The sequence below is a fragment of the Aulostomus chinensis genome, chromosome 4 (assembly GCF_037954235.1).
Source record: "Aulostomus chinensis isolate RoL2024-O1b breed Wild chromosome 4, RoL_Achi_v1.0, whole genome shotgun sequence".
Lineage (NCBI taxonomy): Eukaryota > Metazoa > Chordata > Actinopteri > Syngnathiformes > Aulostomidae > Aulostomus > Aulostomus chinensis.
This window is the reverse complement of record NC_141323.1, coordinates 2,056,290-2,077,828: the sequence shown is the minus strand read 5'-3', so window position 1 is coordinate 2,077,828 and position 21,539 is coordinate 2,056,290. Positions and strand designations below refer to the sequence as shown.

The 21,539-nt window shown below is 41.1% G+C and overlaps 1 protein-coding gene across 2 annotated transcripts in view; it reads right to left on the bottom strand.

The window, feature by feature from the left end:
* The window catches only part of gas2l3 (growth arrest-specific 2 like 3), a 31,800-nt gene extending 10,613 nt beyond the window's left edge, over positions 1 to 21,187 (bottom strand). Inside the window, exons 1-2 of one of the 2 annotated variants that reach the window (XM_086201010.1) lie at positions 21,031 to 21,187; positions 5,572 to 5,626 (exon numbers count right to left, since the gene is read on the bottom strand). In XM_086201010.1, coding sequence (XP_086057136.1) covers positions 5,572 to 5,595 — 24 coding nt within the window. In that variant the 5' untranslated portion in view covers positions 5,596 to 5,626; positions 21,031 to 21,187. Of the gene's footprint in view, positions 1 to 5,571; positions 5,627 to 7,741; positions 7,892 to 21,030 lie in introns of those variants that run through there. The other variant, XM_086201011.1, reaches the window with a different exon arrangement.
* Between the last annotated feature and the right edge of the window lie 352 nt (positions 21,188 to 21,539).

Sequence of the window (21,539 nt, the reverse complement as noted above, 5' to 3'; positions counted from 1 at the left end):
AGTTATTGTGATTCAGAGAAGTAATAAATAACTTGCAAAACCACTTTCATCTCTTCAGTGAAGCACTGTGAGACAAGCATCTTATTCTTGGGGCACACCTGAGGTAAGCTTTTTTGGGACCACCACATCTGTGGTTACTTTAAATCCTTAATATAGTTTAGAAGTTACTCCACAGCCCAGTTATCCCTCGAGGTCAACAGTGCTGTGATGTGAGCTGCTCCAGTTTCTGTTTAGCCTTGCATTGTAGGACTATCTGAGGAATGTGTGTGACCCATCCACGCAGAGAAGACGCATCAGGGTTGCCATCTCACTCCACTGACTTCATTGCTCTAGTGGAGCTCAGAGCATGCAGAGCACACTCTGACCTGGCAAGCAGTGTAGTTTAAGACCTCATCTTTATCTCTAACCACCCGACTCAAACGTATCACTCTTGACTGTTTAACTGCTACAAAACCTCACAGCTGTTGTAGCAGCTACCTTTGCCTCAATCTAAAAGAGAAAATGTAAACGGACAATAGAACACTGTTGCACTTGACTGCCTAAATGGTTGTCAGCAGTAGTCCACCATAGTCCTGGGCTCGGTGCCTGGAGCTGATAGCGATTGCAGCTCCAGCACTCTTGTCCCTTCATATCCGTCTCACTTTTCTCACTCCCATTTCGCTCATGCTGCAGCCTGGTGAATTGTTCATAAAAAAGACAGGGCATAAACTCTTTAGTCTCTGTCTTCTGATGACTGCATTGTCTCGAATTACTCAAAGCCAGCAGCAGGGGTGATCTACAAATCAACAGCAGATGTGCACGATGCGATGATGAGGACGTGTCCAGACATTGCATAACTCACTTCTGGATGACCCAACCTCCTCCCCTCTCAACAGTCCAGTTTGTTGACTTAAAATACAGCCTTTAATCTTTGTGTCCACCACATGTCCGCGAGCAATAATGAGGAATTCCATTCGCTGTTGTGCTGAAACAAGGCAAAGTCTTGTTGGGGCTGCGAATCCATCAAGTTTGTTCTGCCTACAAACAGGAAACCTTCTGGCCAGTGGAACAGAGGCGTTATTATACAGTAAAGTTCTTCTGATGCTCACAGCTGCTGGACAAGTTAGGACACTCTGTCTCACTCTATATCGTGCAATATAGCTTCCATGAAGCAGCTACAGACTGTCTACAGGACATAGTTGCAGTGTGTGTGTCCGAGATTTCTTAACTTACTGAGACCACATTAGCGGAAATTAAAGAGCAGAGAGACGACATCTAATTTGGACTTAAACCTTCAAATTAATAATCTTCAGGGAACCGGACATCCAGCCCCATGACTCATACAGGTCACGATCCACATTTTACAGGGTCAGTTAGGTCCAGGTCCTGTTCTACTGCAGCGGGTCTGTCTCACATTGAACGCAACACCGCAAGGGGAGCTGAAAAAGACAAGGCCATGATAGCATGAGCAAACGCCGCCACTCAGAAAGGCTCAGACAGACTCATCTCATAGAAAAAGATGATAGTAGATTAACAGTGCTGATATTCATAGCCATGGCAACAAAATGAAATGAGCAGATCAGCACCTTCCTTATGGATGGCAGTACTCCTGTTGGCCTCTGTTAACACTCCCACGAAGGGGACCACTTAACTACAAAGCCCAGGGTGGGAATAAAGACGTTATTTTGGTTATCTCTCTCTCTCTCTCACACACACACACACACAAACACACACGTGGGAGAGTGTGGTGAAACCACCTGATGCTCTAATCGAAACCATTACCTCACTTCAAAGAAGCTGAACTGACCCACACGCTCGTCTGTGTACAACATGTTACATAACACAGTTCAGGAGGGTAGCCTGCCAGTGGCACCATGCAGGATCACGGCAACATATGTTTCTTGCATCCAGCCAATTAGAAAATTAGTCGCACGGTGCAACATTTAGAGGTTGCATAAAGTGAACAGCGGGGATAATCTGGTGCAGTATTCTGTCACCTGACTGGATGCAGGTCCGGCGTAGGTATTTGGGGTTTAAACTAGATTAATGTTGTAAACTCAGATCTGCATTGCTCTCAGATTAGGGGCATTCTCAGCTAATCTGTTTTTTCTTATACTACCCCTGTGCTCATTAGGTGGGTTTTGTAATCCAGCAGAGAAATGCAGCCCACTGTAGATATATGAAGCAGAATGGGGCTGTACTGTACGTAACATTACACTCTTAAGAGTTGAGCTAATGCTCTTAACTAGATCCACTAATACTGAGAGCCTGTAATTTTCCTCAAACAACAGTCGTACCACGGGGCAAAGGTCAAGATGGTATCCCAATATCTATGTATTCAGATTACAGATGTGATCAATCCAAACCTGTTTTGCAATTGTGCAGTATAAATAAAACTGGGTGTCCAAATCAGAAAGAATCCATCAAAAACATGTACTGTACGAAGGAGACATACTGACGCAGAAATACAGTTAAAGTAACAAACTTGTTTTCTCATATCATCGGGATATTTTGTGAACATGACATGATGTGAACCGTTAAGCAGCTTTTTGAATTTCTATTATTTTTTTTCGGTTCTGAGTGCCCACACTAGTTTGTTTGCAGGGCATCTGAAAGAGGATGGAGTAACACAGTGCAACATCTGCGAAAAAACAACTTCTGCCAAAGGAGGATCACCACAAACATCACGAAACACCTCGGCCTGCATGGTGTAACAATTAATGAGTGGACGGTGTTCAACTCGTGGTGTTGCTCTCCTGCTCCCGTTGCTTCCTCCACTTCGGACAGTCAACCTTCATCATCAGCCAGCAACTCCTCCTTGCTAACAGAATCCGGAAGGAGAAAATTATGGTGGTCTCATTCTTAACAAACGTGCTTAAGTTATAGACGACCAATTCTCAAAACTGTGTCTGTTTATAGTTTAGCTTACTAAGTGAGGCTAATGCTAGCCAGTCACAACCTGCTGCTGCTACGTGAATCAGCGGGCGACCCCAGCCAGCAGAGTCACACATGCATCATATACCGTATTTACCGGACTTTTTCCCACACTTTGAACCCTGTGGCTTATACAACGATGCAGCTATCGGGGGCGCAGGGAGTGCAAAAACAAGACAGTCGCAAGAGTCAACGCAAAGAAGACGCTAGTTTTTGGTGCACTCAACGCAAAACGCAGCACGACACGCACGAACGCAAAATAGCAGCGTGGAGCAGTGTGAAAGAATCCATGATCACCAACGGGTTTTGAATGGCTGGACTACTGCATGAAGAGGACAGCACAACTTCGGCGGCAACTTTGCCTCCAGATGAAAGTGACGTTGAGAGCGACACTGACAGAGAGACTGGAGAGGTGTGTGACGGAGACGTTCTGAGGCTCTTCAGCTCCGACACTGAAGAAAACGACTTCAGTTGTTTCAGTGCACAGGAGGAGGATGAATAAAAACATTAAACACTTTTCTGTTTTGTTAGATCATACGTTGTACCGCCGTGTTACAGGCACTTTTGGAAACAATTAACGTATGTAAATAAACATTTACAAAATCTTTCTGTGTAAATATCTCATTTCACAACGTATATATCTGCAGCTGATAGTCTGGTGCGGCTAATATATGAAAAAAATAAATTTCTTTTAAAATTTTGTGGGTGCGGCTTATATTCCGATGCATTGCACTGGCAATGTGAATAAATAAATTGGCCTGTGTTAAGGCTTATTCAAACAAAAGAAATTCTCCTGATGAATAGGCTGTGACCTGTTGACTTCCATCACAAAGAATCGGGATCGAGAATCGTTTAGAACACGAATTGATATTGAGAGTTGGAATCGGAATCGGTAAAATCCAAGCAATACCCAACTCGACCTACGACCAAACTTATTCTTTTTTGTAAATGGTTACAGGTTCTTGAAAAATGATCAAAAAAAGGGAAGTTACACGAAAGAGGGTGAACAAATAAAATCCAAGTGAAAATGAATAGTATATCTCACTTTATATAATATGTTGGATGGAAGCAGGTACAACAGATAAACAGTACACCTTAATGGGATGTATTTACAAATGTTTTAAAAGCAGCAGCAGCTAGCTCTGACTGGTCCACTCTGTTCGTACTACACTCTTAGTGTTGTTGCAAATATTTTTAACATCACCCTTTTTAAAAATACAAACTTCCCATGACGTGATTGTTGACTTTTGACCACTGGGGATCGTCACGCCCAAGAGCTTCCAGTCAGTCGGTTTTCTTTTCATTTGTGGGGAATTTTGAGTTATCAAAGAACATTTTTGCTTGATGCTGAGAGTTCTGTCCAGCTTAGTCTGTGCCAGCTCAGCTTCCATGTCAGGTTTGTATGCTTGTCTGGATGCTTCCTTCCCCACACCAAAATGATACTGAAAGGCTGTATAATTCTGCTTCAAACTATGTAGCACTTGGATCTGTACAAGCTTTTTAACAGCAATGATTCATCACTATCCTGAGAAAAACCCTCAGATGCTCTATTTCAGAGTGGTAGTGTTGCATTAATAGATGTGCACATATGCTACTTACACTTCCATGAGTGCGTACATTTTCAGCACGGGTGAACAGAGCAGTTGAGTGTGACCAGCTAGCCAACGTGACTGTGCGCTCGATGGGCCAGGAAGCTTTGGGAGCAGCTGCAGGATCATTCGCCACAGTGGGATATGGATCAATATCCACACAGGGTGTCTTTGATAACATGCTACACTAAAAATCATGTACTTTGGACGACATGCATTAATTTGGGGTGTATGATACTAGTTTAGAGCCTGATCTATCTGTAAACTGTTATGCTTTGCGGTTGTTTGCTCAACTCTTTTGTATATGCTATAACCTTTTGGAGATATTTACATGTCAAGCTCTCATTTAAACCCCCCCTTTTTTTTTTACAAAAACGAGGGGATTTTGGCGAGACAAACAGATATATTGAACTAAAAATATGTCCTGGCAGAGACATGCTCAGTATTTTGGGTGGAATTGGACATGCCTGAGGCCTCAGCATCCACCACAGCTCATCAAAAAACCTCATCAAACTCTTCTAGATAGCCTGAGACATTTCCTGCCACATGTTATCCGCATTGCAATGGGATGCATAATTTCAATATCCACAGTCCAAGACGAGTGGGAAGAGCCAAGACTTTCCAGAGCAGATGACAGGGAATAAGCCTTCTTTCAGAGGTGCGGCCATGTGACGGACCAGTAACACGATATGCCTGTTGTTTTGGATTTTCGGATGGCTGACACTTGGTTGCTGGGAGGGGAAGGGAAAGTGTGGTGCATTCCACTCGCTCCCCCCCAAAAACATGTATGGAGAAGCTCCTCGGGGTGTGGGTAGAGGAACGTCAGACATGCATAACAACAACAGGGACGGCATGCTGTAACACAGGTGGGCTTGCCGCAGCTGTTGAGTGGGAGACAGATGTCTGGAGTTCTTTATTTAATCACAATAACTGGCAGGGAGTGGGGAACTTTTCCCCGAATTTGATCCAGTGATGGACATGATGAATGTTAAGGACTGGCTTAAAGAGGGCACTATAGAGAGACCAAGATTTCAAAGTGCATGTCGTATCTACATGACAATGAACCTACCTGGATGCCCGTCTGGACAGCCATGTCTGTGTCGCAAATGACTCACTTCTTCATCCTGTGGAGAGATCAGAAAGGGGAGTTCAATTACACATCACATAAACACTTTTGTAGTTCAGCATGGATTATAAACTTTGCATGTGTTACTGTAAAACACTTATAGTGACGCAATGGTATCAAGCTACTCAAGCTGTTATATCTTTGGCTTTACGTAGCATAAAGACTGAATGTTTATGTGATAGTGATTTAACAGCGTAAAGAAATAGACTCCTTAAAAGTTTCGTCATCACCATTAAAGTTGTCAAATGACAAGGAAAGAAAGTGAAGAGGGCAGATATTTTAAGTGCCCCCCCCCCCACTTTATACTGAAGATTTCTTTGATAACATTTGTTTTTTCTTCCAGATACCAATTCTGATACTTCAACTTCTGAAATATCCAGAGAATTAAGGCACACCATTTTATTGCATCATCTACTTTGACATTCACCCCAAAATCTCAAGACAGATCCCCATTTTATTGGCTGGGACTGTACCATGTCAAATTATGACATATTGTTGATGTTTGCTAGGTCCATGTGAGTATTACATACAAATAATCAATTTGTTTTGTCACTTTAAAACAGTAGTTGCCAGTGACAAAATAAACACTAACCCTACTGTTCAGATTTAGCCTACTGACCAAATTGTTTTGCAACTAGCATCTGCCAAGAATTACATAATTTGGTCATCAATCCTATCCAAACTGGGGCTGGATGATACAGGAAAAAAAAAAAAAAAAAAATTAAAAATCACTGTAAATTCAGAAGCTGTTTTTCCAAGCCAAATTTATCTGCTTAAGTATGGAAAGACACATGTCAGATAATTCAGTGCTAATAATGATGATAATGTTAGGATCCATGATGATTTGGTGTGTGTGTGTGTGTGTGTATGAAAAAAACATACATATAGCCTAGGCCCAGCCCTTAACTGTATCCCATCATGATCATCTTTCATAAAGGTGACTAATTACTCCAAATAGAGGATTTGAAGAGGTATCCGTTCTCAGTTCAGACCATTATTTATTTATCGCCCATTTCACAACATTTCTGAGTCAGTTTGGGTCAATAATTCAATACAATCAGTGAATGGTTAAATAGCTGGGAAAAGACAGGAGAAAACCCTGAAAATGACCTGCAGTGCTAAGTGGTTCCACACAGCATCTTTTAAGCTTCATTTAGGACATAATCTTATTTTCTCATCAACTACTTTCAGACATGTCGAGCTCTTCTCTTTCACTCTGATTTATTCTTTAAAAAGCCTTGGCTCTTCAGTAGTCGGTACGGTATTCTTCTAAATCACTGTGTAATGACTGCTTAACAAGATTTATGAGACATAAATTCTAATTTTGCACGGTGTCCCAATGAATATGCTGAGAAACTTTAAGATGCGGCAGTGTCCTGCGGCTTGATGAAAGTAATAATGTAGGAACATTAAACTGAATAAAAGCTGCAGACAGGCACTCGGGATGTTCCAGCCAAATAGTCCTCTGGGTAAAAATTCGCGGGCACAATTGTTGTTTTTACTGGACTCACAGTGAGTTTTAGTGGATCAGACTTTCTCATGAGGAAGTGATGGGGTTAGGCTCTACTCTGCCCTTTCCCACACAGGATGTGAAGGATTACCCTGACGATCAACTATCCCCACGGGTGTGTGTGTGTGTGTGTGTGTGTGTGTTTGACAAAGAGAGGCAGTCGATGGGGTGGGGGGGGAAAGCAATCACAGCACATAGATCCAAATAACAATGATAATTTGGTCAACACCAGCTGAGGCAATAGTTGCCCCAGCACCACTCAACCCCCAACCACTTCACATGGACACACACAAACAAATATCACCTTGTATGAAGCGGATTTTCAACATCAAAATGGGTGAGTGGAACTTCTATGCTGTGGTATTTGTATGTTGATGTCATCATGCACAGGCTGTTGAAATTCAAAGACAAATGGTTCTCGTGCAGAAATGCCTCCATAACCACAAAGCTACAATCACATCCACAGCTGTATAAAGGCCTGACTTACGAGTGCTGCGTTTGGTTACCCAACACCAAAACTGCAGCACAACTGAACTGAAGACACAAGATGCAAGTCAGCAGGCAACGACTGGATGGCAAAGATAACAACACAAGAGGGCTCACCTCGTTGCAAAAAAATTGTGAAGTTCAAAGCGAGGAAACTGCAGCATACAACTACTCTCAGCATCCGTAGCACATCCTTGTCAACGCTATCAGCGCTGAAAACCCAGCGTTCACTCAGCGCTGTCCGGCCAGAGCAGCTCTCCTGCCTCTGTGCTTTCGCAAGTGAGCGTGGAGAGAGAGTCAGCAAGAGGATGACCGGGAAAGAGGGAGGGAGGGAGGGAGGGAGGATGGAGGGGAGCAGGAGGAGGTGCAAAGGAGAGCCCTGACTAATGAAGTGGCTACGCTTCGCTAAACCCTGACTACTACCCCCCCCCCAACAATTCTGTCATGACGGGACCCTCTCACAAAGCCTCCATTGTTTTCTTACCCAGCCACCCTCCCCACACACACACACACACACCCACACACACACATCTCCAAGCCAGAAACCATACCAGGAACTCCCCAACCAGGCTGCAATTGGGTTGAATGAGATTGAAAAAAAAAAGTGTGCGTGGGGGGGGGGGGGGTGTCACCTCACCTCTACATCCTTTTTCATCTCCCCACCTCCCTCCCAATCTTGCCAACCAGGACACAGAAGAAGCTTTGGTGGGGAAACCTCCTGCTCTAAGAGTGTATGTGTGGTGGTTTGCACAGAGGACATACTACTTTGTGTCCTTGTGAAATGTTTTCGAACAATATTGCCTTGCAAGAAAGCACAGTGTGGAACACGTGAGGTAACAGATGTCCAGATGTTTCTACTTCACAGTTGTTCCCACCTACTCTGTTCTTGGCACAACAGAGTTGTTGGACTAAATTACCATTTTTACTTCCAGGATGTAATGAGGATCCACCCAGTGCATGAAATACCCTGGGATGATCAGGGCCGTGCCTCCAAAACAGAATAGGTAACTCAATCCAAGTACTTACATAAGAACAAGAGCTGTTCTGTTTAGTTAAAAAAAAAAAAAATTTAAATTCTGTTTACCTGTTGTTTGAAGGTCTGTTGAATGGTAAATATCATAAACCCACAATAGTTAAATATTTCTGCATGTTACCTCCATGTTTTGTTTTCTGTTCTATATTTCTCACTTGATAACTTGTTTACTATTCATGACACAAAATAATCTATTAAATAAAGATTTCAAGAGACACACGTATCCCATGTTAGATAATTATGGAACAGAGGTCTTGGTTCATTTAACTGGGCTGATTTCTGTCTGAAGGCCCATGAAGCTGGGCACTCAAATGGTAAGGAGCAAATACTCTAGACCCCATTATCCATATTTTTGTCAGAGGATTGCGGTGTAGCCACAAATTACGTTGTCCTGGCCTATGGAGAGAGTTCCTGAGGAATTACTTTCAGTTGGGCAAGTTGTCATTGTTCTTTGGTGCCAGCGAGCACTGGCTATGTTGCTGCTGCTCCAGAGATGAAGAATGGGAATATCCAGGATAAGTAACATAAACAGCTGGTAATTTAGGTGACCGTGAACATTTACCATGTCGGATCATTCCTAAAATAGTTAACCATCTCCAATTTTGTGGATTCAACTTCTTTACTAAGGGCAAAAGCCACCTCAACCACACATAAAAACTTTGGTGAAGGTTTCAACCAACCTTTTGTGATGCGATTGTCAAAAAAAAAACGTTGATGGAAACCCACCACTTACGCTGCTCCCTAAATAGGGTGGAGCAACATCAGTTTTATACATGAGTGGGCAGATGAAGTCCCTGCGTAATCTTGACTTGGTTTCTTTTTCTCTGTCAATCTTTTTTTTTTTTTTTTTTATAAACACAGCTCTTAAACCGGGGCAGTAAAACAGAAATAGGATGAGAGTGTAGGTTGTTTGACACTCTTAACATTGCATTTCAGCAATACACAATATATAACAGTGCCAGTCTAATCTCGTAGCATTTCCACAATGAGTGGTCAGTAAAGTATACTCTTTTGTTAAACACACTGACTTGAATTGCATTCAAATATTGGAATGTTTAATAAAAAACACCAACAAAAGGTTTAACCTTTTGAAATCAGCCCAGAGTCTTCGACATGCCTTTTACTTTGGTTTGATGAGAACTATGGAAGATCCTACTCCTCCATTCGTCTGAATGAAAGCAACTGAAAAAGCATAACGTGCCGAGTGATCACCTGTGCTGTCGGAAGTAACTTGTGAAGGAGTCACTAGAGCATCTCAGTTCAACAGTTTGTAAGTGTTCTCGAGGGTCCGAAGCTAAAGCGCAGAAAAGTCAAGAACAGTGACGGAATGGTGACATTTAGGATCTCAGAGGGCCGGAAAGTTCCAGAATTGCTCTGTTTCTTTTCAGAGTGAAGGGTCACACTCAACAACACAGGACAAAGTGAAAATCTTTGGCTCTGGGTCCAGTTGTGTGCAACTGAGGCCCAAGCAGAGCCTGTGAGCGTGACTCCCTGGAGGGACCAAAGGCACCCACACAAGTCAAATGTCAAACATGGAGGAAGGCGAAAGAGTTCAAGCTAAAAGGGGGGCGAAGACAAAACATGTTTTATAGTTGTGCTGGACATGGGATTGGTCCTGTGGAAAAAGCAAGGCACAATACAGTGACACAGAGCACTACCACGCACATTCTCCAATGGTCACTGGGAGAGGACATGTTCCACAATGCTTACCCCTCTTCATGAATCCATATTCAAAGCCTCCTTTCCTCCCTCACATCCTTGTTTTTTTGTCAGCAAACAAGAGCTTGTCTCAAGAAGACTTACAAATTCTTGAGATTAGATTCAGGCCAAACATGCAGTTGAGCCTCTTTCTGGATCAACCTACATCATCAATTATCAAACTCTTAAATGAATTCCTTCACATAACTGACTGGGATTTTACCACTTTCCAAGGATCCAAAATGAAAGTTTGTTTTGGAACATATAGTATGTGAGCCATATCCCTAAAGCCAGGGATTAACTGAGTAAATGAGCCACAGAAACCTGGAACACAAAAGACCCTCGTCAGATTTCACTTGCCTAACCTGAATTTCTTGCAACGAGGGAAATAAAAGCTTTGCCTCAGGTTTCATTCCCTTATAAAACCCTCCATTCAAGTCCTGACTGAACAAGGGTCACTTTTGTCCTTCAGAAATCAGACTGGTTTTTATCAGGGACCGATTTATCGGCCGATAACAGCCCGTTTGAGAATAATCGGTTATCGGCCTAAACTGGCCGATAATCGCCGATTTTTTTCAGAAATAAAATGCAGGGAATAAGACATAGTTTCACTTTGAAAGGAAAGGGCTTGTGAATATTTTAATTTTGTTCTTATAATTCTTGCCCCACACAAAATACCTCATTCTTTTGTAGTTGTTTTTTCATTGTTTGTTTTCAAAGATGTGAGATGATGAAAAAAATAGTTGGAATTACCGTTTGCACATTATTATTGTTATTATTATTATAAAAAGCTAATGGTTCATCGTTGCTGGCCTTATGTTAAGGATGGTTATTGTTTTAATATGCTGCTTGCTTCAGCAATAAAAAAGGATTTGAAATTAATTTTCTGCCTCTAATTTACATCTTTGTAGAAGTCTGAATGGCTCAAAAGCAGCCTTTATTTCTACATATATAAAAAATCTCTCTCTCTCTTCCATATATTATATAAATAAAACCTAAAATCAACTCAAGTTTAAAGTTCAATAAAAAAAAAAAGGCATTCAAAAAAAAATTCAAAAAAATCCATATCGGTCGGGCGGGCCCTAGTTTTTATGTATGTTCTCAATAACAGAAATGCAAATTTCGGGGGGTGCAATCCTCTATTATTCATATTCTATGTTGACCAGAGTTCAACATTAAACATGAGACAATGGCACCTGGGTACAAACATCCCACGCCACCTGTGAACCTTTGCTAACACAACATTCGTTTAAAAAAAAAAAAAAATTCAGAGTCCTTTATTCTTTTTGTTTCAATTATTGTTAACTCTGTACAGCAAGTTACTGTGATTAAAACAAGTTAGCTATAGATATGTTGGGTCTAACTATAGATTAGACAAGTTTACTGAAGCAACCGGAACACAGAAGGTCAACTAAAAAAAGTGTGTCCAGAATATGACAAGGATGTGATGTACTGCTTTGTGTATTGCCAATTTTCTAAGCTAACTAAGAAGTCTAGCTCATTTTTCACTGGTAGCAAAAACTTTAAAATAGTAACCACTACAGAAACACTGTCACCGTCTTTCGTGCCCAGGAAACTACACTCCAGTCCCATTTCGATGACACGTTTCACTTCCTTCTGGTGTGGTAAAAGCATTCAGGACATCAAACATCAAGCACCAGAAAAAGAAATGCAGAAAGGCAACTCCTCGTCTACTGACAATGAAAGTAGGATCAGCTTTTAAAGACATCATCTTTTGAATTCAATGAAATGGTCCCAATAAAAAGGGATACATCGATTTAAACAAACAGAAGGACAGTAAGGGGGATTTAAACACTAATGGTTCAGCTAGACTGCTCATAAAAAGGGGTCTATTTGAAGCTATTCATTTCATCTACTTCCTGACTGGAAAAGGTGCTGGAGAGTGGAAGTGCCTTTGTTTGAATACAAATGACCAGGGTAATAGATGAGGAGTCTATTAAAAGAAAGAGCTTCCTTGTAGACTGAAACAAACATAGACGCTGTGTGTGTGTGTGTGTGTGTTTTATTGAGGGAGGGGCTGAGACATCTGTCTGTATGTTGTTCTCCATGCAGGTCGCCTCCCTCTCGAGCAACAGCCAGTAATCAGTTAAGAGGATCAGTGCTATTCCAGACAGCAGAGCGCATCCACCTCCACGACGCTCCATCATCACAACGCACAAGGCACGTGGCACATGCATGCAGCCTGCGGCGCTCTGGCATTGCATGGGTGCACTCGTGCATAAGTGCAGAAATGAAATGAGAGAGCATTACGTAATGAGTTAAAAGTAGAATGTTGAGGTTGGATATCCTTTTGATTTTATGCCACTTGGCATTGTATGTTTTGGGGGAATAAAAACAGTAAACAGGAGTGACCTATAATACCGAAGCATGCCACGTGCAGTTTTAAGGACCTTAAAGGGGTCTTTTTGGTATTTTTGTGAGAATTCCCAGCAAACATTTATCACTTGACTCTATGGACATGTGCATAAATAGAACATATAAAGATGACATGTGCTTTATATGTAGCTTTTCCTCCTCCACCTTGTTTATATACCTAATAGCTCGGAGCCTGGAGGTTAGGGAAATTTAGGGTACATAAAGTTCCCAGGATGTCTTCTTTCAACCGTTTTATATAAAATTCTTAATATAACATCTGGATATATTGTCATCTTTAGGAGAATTTTGCAGCTCAAACTATTTTTGTTGATTTTCTGATATACACCAAATCACACCTGCTTAACCCAATACAAAGCCAGCTTTGCAGATGTGTGAAAAACTTCAAGAAGAATGTAATATCTGTGTTAGGCTAGCCAACCGGCCTGCTCCCACGTCAGGCCGCAGCCAGGTCAAGGTCTGTGGGAACAAGGGGCACATAAGCTAGCTTCTCTCAGATGGTTATAAATTGTCATTGCAGAGATTCCTCTGGTGTTCTTATCACACACTTAATTTGCTGTGCGAAAAGCTGGTCCCATTCAGATGCAGCAGACAAATCTTCCGGTACAGAAGCATCGTGAAACTTCGTATGAGGGCACACCGTCCATTGGTTGTAGTGCAAAACTATGGGAACAGACTTCTAAAGTGGCTTTCTGATGAAAAGAAAGAGAAAAAAAAAATCAACATTTACTTAAACTGATAATGGCTGCAAAAATGAAAGTCTTACGTTCAGTGCATTTGTGTCCCCAGCACCAAAGAGTGTGAGATGGCTGCTGGCCAGCACCAGAGGCAAATGAACCTCCTGTGCCGTTCCTCTTCAATGCAGTCCAAAAAGGTTCTGCTGGACCCAACTTGCCCCTGGAGAATACTAACTCCTTCTGTATTAAACTCCTTCCTGCTGAGCCCTTTGTGTCTGGACTTAATTATCCTGTCAGAGGAGTGCTTCATTTAGAGCCTGGCCTCCCCCTTTCATTACAGATGGGGCCCGGCTGCACTATGTTGAGAGTGAAATTCATTTGATGGAGGAGAATGTAAAAGTAAATACACGTCTTCTGTTTAAGAGATGAGGGCGTCTTCAATGAAATGAAAGCAATTCTGTTTCCCAGAGGTTGTGCAAGCTTGCATAACTCTCCATGGTAGAAGACTATTCTCTCTTTCAAGAAGGATTTAAACCTTTCTTGGCCCCATCCTCTTGTCCTTGTTGATGGGGTCTTCTCTTGGAGGTGTAAAGCCCATCTTAAAGGCTTGAATGAGTGGAAGCCACCTGCCAATCCCATTTTGATTTATTGATGCTAATCCACAGCTCACAACATGCCTCCGGGTCAGCTCCAGGATTTTAAAGCCCCTCCATGCAGACTCAGGATCAGGTTGTGAGTCCAGTTTCCCTTAACCACGACTGCAACAGAGTCCAGGTTGGTAGAGTGTCTGCTTTTATAAGAGCAGACAACAACATGGTCCCATAAGTCAAACCTCCCCCACAAACAGAGGATACAATCAGCCATTTATTTACACAAAACATTAGAAAAGGGACATCTTTTCATTTTACAACTCCACTCACTTCCACTATTTTAACCCAAAAGGGGTTTCAACTCATTATGCAGCTGAAAAGTCTCATCAGTCATCATCACACAAAGCTGATTATACATCGTGAGATTCATATATTCATATTTAAAAAAGGTGTAATGGACAACATTTTCACCTCCCTTTCAGCAGGCGTTGCACTCACTCTTGCTGCATAAATCTAGTCTCCTGGTTGCCAGGTTGACACAATAAACCACATATGGTCAAAGTTGGAATAGTGGTAACAAGACAGATAATTCACATGGTCTATCACATCCTGATACACTTGGTGATGTTACACACAAGCAATAACAACATGAACCGTTTAGTGGCTAAAATTGCATAGTTGAGCAATTTAGCTATTGTTAATAAGCAAATGTTAGTTTACCTGTCCAGCAGAAAAGTGGCAACCTTGGCGTGACTTTTCAGCCCCTTTTCATTTTTCGGCTTCGACCACCATACAGATATTAAACAAATATTGACCCTCATCTTAGTCCTTTGGTTGTCGGACAGTTTTTGAGACAGACAAAGGAATGAGGCCATTTCTCAGCAATTTCTACAGGTAATTGAACAACTGGCAACTCCTGAGCTCCTGCGGCTGGTGGCAACACATAGTTAGCATTTGCTATCAATGCGTTTATAATATTGGCTCCGAGATCCTCAGTATTTTGTCAGCCACATTGCCCTATTTTACGAACATTTTGGGCCAGGTGAAATTTTTAAAACAATCATTGCATCACTATATAATCATATTTTTTTCAGGTGAATTTATACTTTATCTATGATTCAAGTTTTTATTTGTCACATGCCTAAATGTACAGGACTGTGCAAAAGCCAATGCATAACAGTTGTAACATTCATGCTCTTGGTTTTCAAAGTGTGAGGGTCCATGAATGGAAGTGAGAGAATATTAGTTATTGAAGGACATCCTCTAGAATAGCCTAAATGTATGCAATTTGGTTGAAGGTATGGTTAAGAGATACAGTAGTTTGGGGGGAATTTTACCATTCTCCAATTGCCAGAAATAGCCCTCTAAAATCATGTAAAATGTCAATATTAGGCAAGCTTGGCTAAATAGTTACCCTCTATTGGATCAAAAATAATAATTACCCTATACAGGACAGACATATGTAATACAAGGAAAATTAAAAAACCCCTGGACTAAGTCAAAACCACAAATAACTACCTCACCCCACTTCTGGCAGATATCCAAACAGTGACTCAAGTGTTAAATAAGGAACTATAAGAGGAGATGACCCGTGATTCGCCCTCCATCTCAGCACTTTCTCACCACACATCTGGGTTGTGTTTTTGTTTTTTGAAATTGACATCCATACGAATTAAACGTTGTGTGAAGCAGTCAGGTGCATCAGAACAGATTTGTTGGAAGCATTAAGACGAGTTCACTATTCCAGAGATTTGACTGACATCCTAAACTAAGCAACAGCCAAACCACCAAGTCATTTAGTTAATGGGGTTCCATGTTGGCGCTTGTCTGCACCAACTGCAAATCCAGGGCCTTCAGGTCTACAAGTATTCCTCCATTTGACATTCCCTCCTTTCACTGTGACTGTAAGCAGTTGGCTGAGTCACTCAGCAGAGACTCAGCACAGGCGCCACAACATTTAAACTGCGGTGGGCATGGCAAGGTGCCCAATCTTAGCATTTTCTGCCAACGCACTACACACACAGCCAACTAACGGTCTAACAGTGACATCATTGCTTCAGCTGCAGGACTTAACTGGCTGATTTGAAATACCTGACTGTTGACATTTCAAAAGCTTTGTAACCACCAGATATTAATGAACTGACACAGAAAAATTTTGACAGAAAGGCTTCCCAGAGGACTGTGTGAACACAGGTATAAACGCCTGATGTCAGTCATGGCAGGTGTACAGCCATCATGAACAGCTAAGTCCAGTAAACTGGTCTCCTCCATAATTATCAATGCATCAGTTAATAATGTCAACCCTCTGAAGCTGACACTTCACATGTGATCTTTTAAATGTAATCACACCAGGTAATGGTGGTTATGCTTTATGCTGCACCACCGAGATAAGGCTCTTTCGGCCCCTCCCCCTTCAGTCATGGAAGGTCAGGCCAAGGAGATGTGAAAGGTCGAGGGGTCATTGTGTTCAGCCTAATTAGCCCTGTTAGTTTGTCACAAAATAAGCCTAATTAGTGTGTGTGTGTGTGGATAAGCACAGGATTTAAAAACTGGAGCACCTTTCATCTTAATCAGCTTCACCAATGCTAAAATATGTTGGCAGAAACATGCATTTCCTCATCGGTGAGAAAGACATCTGCAACACAGTAGCAGTGATTAAAGTCGATTATGTGTCTAAGTGAAATGGCAAACAAAGGACAATTAAGAGGTATTTCATAGAGTCCTTAAAGTTTCTGTGCTGACAGACTGATTCACTGTTTTATTTCACCAATGAATGGATCAGGTGACACGACAATCTCAAAATGACTCTTCTTTGACTGTACTTTATCAAATTACTTTGACAAATAAAATACACATTCAGATAATTTATTTTATGGGGGGGCAAGATTTGATCAGTAAATGGACTAAATACAGTTTGTCCAATTAATCTGATTAAGTTTGGAACTGAAAAGCTATTTTTAGAGAAAAACAAAACAAAACAAAACAAAAAAACCTGTAATAAAAACAATATTTCATTGCGAGTAAAATAAATATTTTACGAAGAATCTCAAATAATTGGGTTCAAATCCAAAGGTTTGTGAATCCCTCAAGCAAGCTCGATGAAAACTGGCCAATAAAGATTCGTCTTAGATGCTGTCACGCCTACGAGGTTCAACCTCTTTGTAATTGTGAACAAAATTTTTGAATTTGCTGGCAAAACATTTAGATTTGCATCGATGCATAACAAATTCAACTTGCAATCGAACATATTTTTCATCAGGCTCAAAAGGTTTGCTCTCAATTCAATGTTCTGATAGCAGATCTACCCAGTTTGATTGCATAATATGATACAAATGTAACTCCACATTCACTCAAGGACCAGCACAGACAACACTGCTGGACCAAAAACCCTGTCCAAGAAGGGGACGCTCTGACAGCTTTTTAAACAAAAATTGCAGCAGGTCATTTTGTGATTTGAAATTTATTTGGTAAATGGACTCAATTTTTTATAGTGCTTTTCTACCTTAGCGACACTCAAAGCGCTTTACAGTGTCACCTCATTCACCCATTCACACACACACACACACACTGATGGTGGAGGCTACCATGCAAGGCGCCAACCTACTCATCAGGAGCAATTATGGGTTCAGTATCTTGCTCAAGGACACTTCCACATGGTCACCGGGGTCGAGGATCAAACCAGTGACCCTTTGGTTGCTAGACGGCCCCTCTACCCCTGAGCCATGCTGCCCATTTAATTGTGCAGCCCCACACAACATGTAGCTCATTTTCATAAAACTACCAGTTACTATTCTGCAGCAGCTAATGACATGAACAAGTCTCATAGAATCTGATCTTAATGGCTGAGAGATAACGAGTCGACACCTTCAGAAGGTAGCGTCTGACAGCACAGATTTAACAAACAACCACAAGAGGAATCAAGTCTAATTTTGAACACTTTCACACACATTTCTGTTTTAAATGTTGGGGGATTTTTTTTGTCATTTGACAGCTCAAATGAAGGGAGTGGTGATCTTTTAAACATCTTAAAAGAACGGCAGTTTGAAAAACAACCCCCTCCCCGGCACACAGAGAACAGAAGCCTAAATACATGAGGGCTAATCTGAGATTTCATTATCATGTATTGTGTCCACACACGCAGCATCATAGCCCATATGTGCCCACATGCATTTTGAGTTCATTAAGCCTTCTTTGTCTCATCTGTGTGTGTGTGTGTGTACATGCACAGCCCTTGAGTTTGTTTGGGGGCCTCGTCAGGCCAAAAACGGCAGGCCTGATGCCAGATATCGAGCAGATGGTGACAATGAAGATGGTATGATAGTTGCTGGTTGTGTGCACTCATTCATTCAAAGCTGGGCAGTGACAGCCTGGTCCAAAACACTGACGTACTGTATTGTCAGTCAGGTGGTGACAGATGTGCAGTTCAAACCATAACGACTTTATGATGTCATCTTTAGTTTTTGACTTTTGGTCTGAAATGTTACGTGGGCTTTATTTGCTTCAGTCTACTTGCAAGCAATCTTAAACATTTTTGTGGTTGACATTGGACAATTGATTTTATAGGGTGACACTACTCAAAACTGGGGGCATCGCATGGTCATATAGTGTATATACACTGTAGTGTATAGGGTGCATGCCTTAGCTACAGAATAGCATCCATATTGGACTGAAATATTAGAGCAACATGATTTTATGAATATTGTGTGATTATTGAGGACACTATTGTGATAAACAGTGACATGTGTTTTCTGGTTTTGTTATCAAGAAAATAAAATGCACATAAACATAACTGATAATTTGAATTTTGTTCGTGCAGTACTGTTTTCAAAATACCACATTTGAAATAACTGAATCGCAATAAGAAATAAAACTTTTACATAAACACAGCCAACATTTGGCACGGTACGATTCAAAATAATTGAGTTTTTGGAGCTCAGACAAATACATAGGTGGGAGTCAATGGATGTGATGACAATTATCTACACTACATTCATGAGAAATAAGATACAGGTATTTCATGAGCAGGATGCAAGGTGCAGCAACTGTGTGCACTAAAAATCAAGAAGGAAAAAGTCAAACAAGAGTGAGTCAGAAAGTCTCAGAGTTGAGAGGCGTTGCTCTTTGATGGATAAAAAACAGATAGCAACATCTGAAGTCCAGTGTGTTGAGGTCTTTCCCCTCTGTCTGGTCTGTCAACCTCTTGGCAGGAAGCACATGCTGAGCCTTTACTTCCTGCTTTTTTCCTCTAACAGGAAACCAGGATTATCCCACAAGACTTCATGTTTCATACATATCCAACTTCATTATCCTGGCACAATAGATACATCAACAAGATAGTCATCAGTGTGTACTTTCATCCAAAATCATCAGCATGAAGGCCTGCCGCGTTCTCAGGGGTCTGTCAAGGCTTTGCTATTCATGATTAACACAAAGTTAATTGTTATTAAGCAATCAGAAAGAATAGATTTGTAATCAAAATACGTATTTAACTGTTAAAATATTGGCACTGCAATCAAAAGATGTTTGCCAGTAAAACATCATGTAATGATGTAAATCCCAGACTAAATTCTGTCTCCTTTTTTTAAACGAATCAAGAGGATAGTAAAACACGGGCAAGTACCACTGCCTGCCACAAGATGCCACTATAGGACCATCAGATGCCATGGAGATGCCACCAGATCCCACTGAGCTGCAATAAAATGCTTTTGAAAGTCGAAAGACACCAGCCAGTCTGCATCATAGACAGAGACAGTGGGCAAAACTCAGTTCAAAAAATGAGACTTCAATTTGAACTCTAAAATGCCACTTTAGATTCATATGAGAATTCTTTATGAAAAATACCACATGCAATAAAATATTACTTTTATTCAGTGGCGGAAAGTTAAGCATTTCTCCTCAAGCACTGTACTTACATACAACGTTGAGGTATCTGTACGCAAAAAAATTATATTTTAAGAGATATCTACCTCAATATATTTGAAAGGAAATATTGTACTTTTTATTCTACCACATTCACCTGAACCGACCAGTTATTGCTTTAAAGAGAAACATTTCACATTGAAAACATGCCAAACTCTGATGATTTTACTTTTACCAGAGTACAATTTAACATATCTTATATCTATCTATCTATCTATCTATCTATCTATCTATCTATCTATCTATCTATCTATCTATGCATTTATTTATCCCCTTGGGGAAATTTGATTTGCAGCAGAGAAATTCTCATGACATTGCATAAAACAACAATTGAACACATCCACAGTCATACAAACACACCAGCTATACATAAGGAAAAGGAAAAATAGATAAAAGTTTGTAAAAACAAGTATCCTCAAATTAGGTTTGTTTTCAAGTCAGCATCTTATAATTGCCATCCTTTAGTGTTTGAGTGCATCGAATAAACGATATAACAGTAACTCCATGAAAACACAACACTCACTGATCCCATCAGCCGCTGACCGACACCTCCCAGCTCAGATATGCACCTGTGAACAACCGCAACTCTTAGCTGTTAATTCCCACCTGCCATTCCTGAATAAATGTTTATTAGTCTGCAGTTTCACACTCAACGCAAACAAGTACAGACCTGCAAATGTCAATTACCTGCCAGGAGAGTGAAAGCTGAAAAGCACAGGCCTGTAACCAATCGTCATTTAAGCTTGGTAATGGCTCTTGAGAAATACACAATTTGAGAATGAACATAACCAGAACCCTAAGGTAAGGTGACTAGAACCAAGACAGAATTTATGAATGATGACAGGTAAGTTCTCCAATCTTCACATCATAACGAACTTAGACTCAACGATTTATGATCTCAACAATTTAGAACACACGAGACAGCATGAATCAAGAGCTACGTAATCATTATTTTAGCTCCAAACCACGTTCCAAGCGTCCACGAGGCTCCCTCGCGGATTTTTTGGAGAGAAACAGAGGAAAACCTCTGGATGGACTGACAAAACTAAAAGGCAAACATCTCCTGTGTCAAATAATAAAAGGCTGTAGACTCACCAGCAGAACACTGAAGATGATACTGTCGTCGAGAGAGAAGAACCGCTACAGTTTCAAAAAGACTTAAAGTGCTTTTCCTTGAGAAATTTCAGCGCTGGAGCCCCAGTCACCCGGAGTTACTCATGTTCTCCGCTCCACTGGTGTGTTTGTGGGCAGCGCTGTTCGAACCAGCCAATCAGATAGCGCCGGCCGCTGGGGGGCGGGGTTAAATACACCTGCGCGTCATTTTACTGGATAAAGCAGCAAAGCATCCTAGTTGAGTTGTTTATTGGGATAGGCGGAGTAGAGTGGCGCTATTTCATGTTTTTTCTAGCATTTTTACGTTGCTCAGTCTTTTACTGGCTCATCCCATTTCTCTGTTCAAATACAAAGTAAAGAATTAATGTATTAATTCGTTCAAAAATATGGCATCTACTTGAGACTGGATGACCTCTGTTTTTTAATCTATGTTTTTTTGGGGGAATGTTTTGAACATCCAACTGTGGCTGTACATAGATACAACAACCATG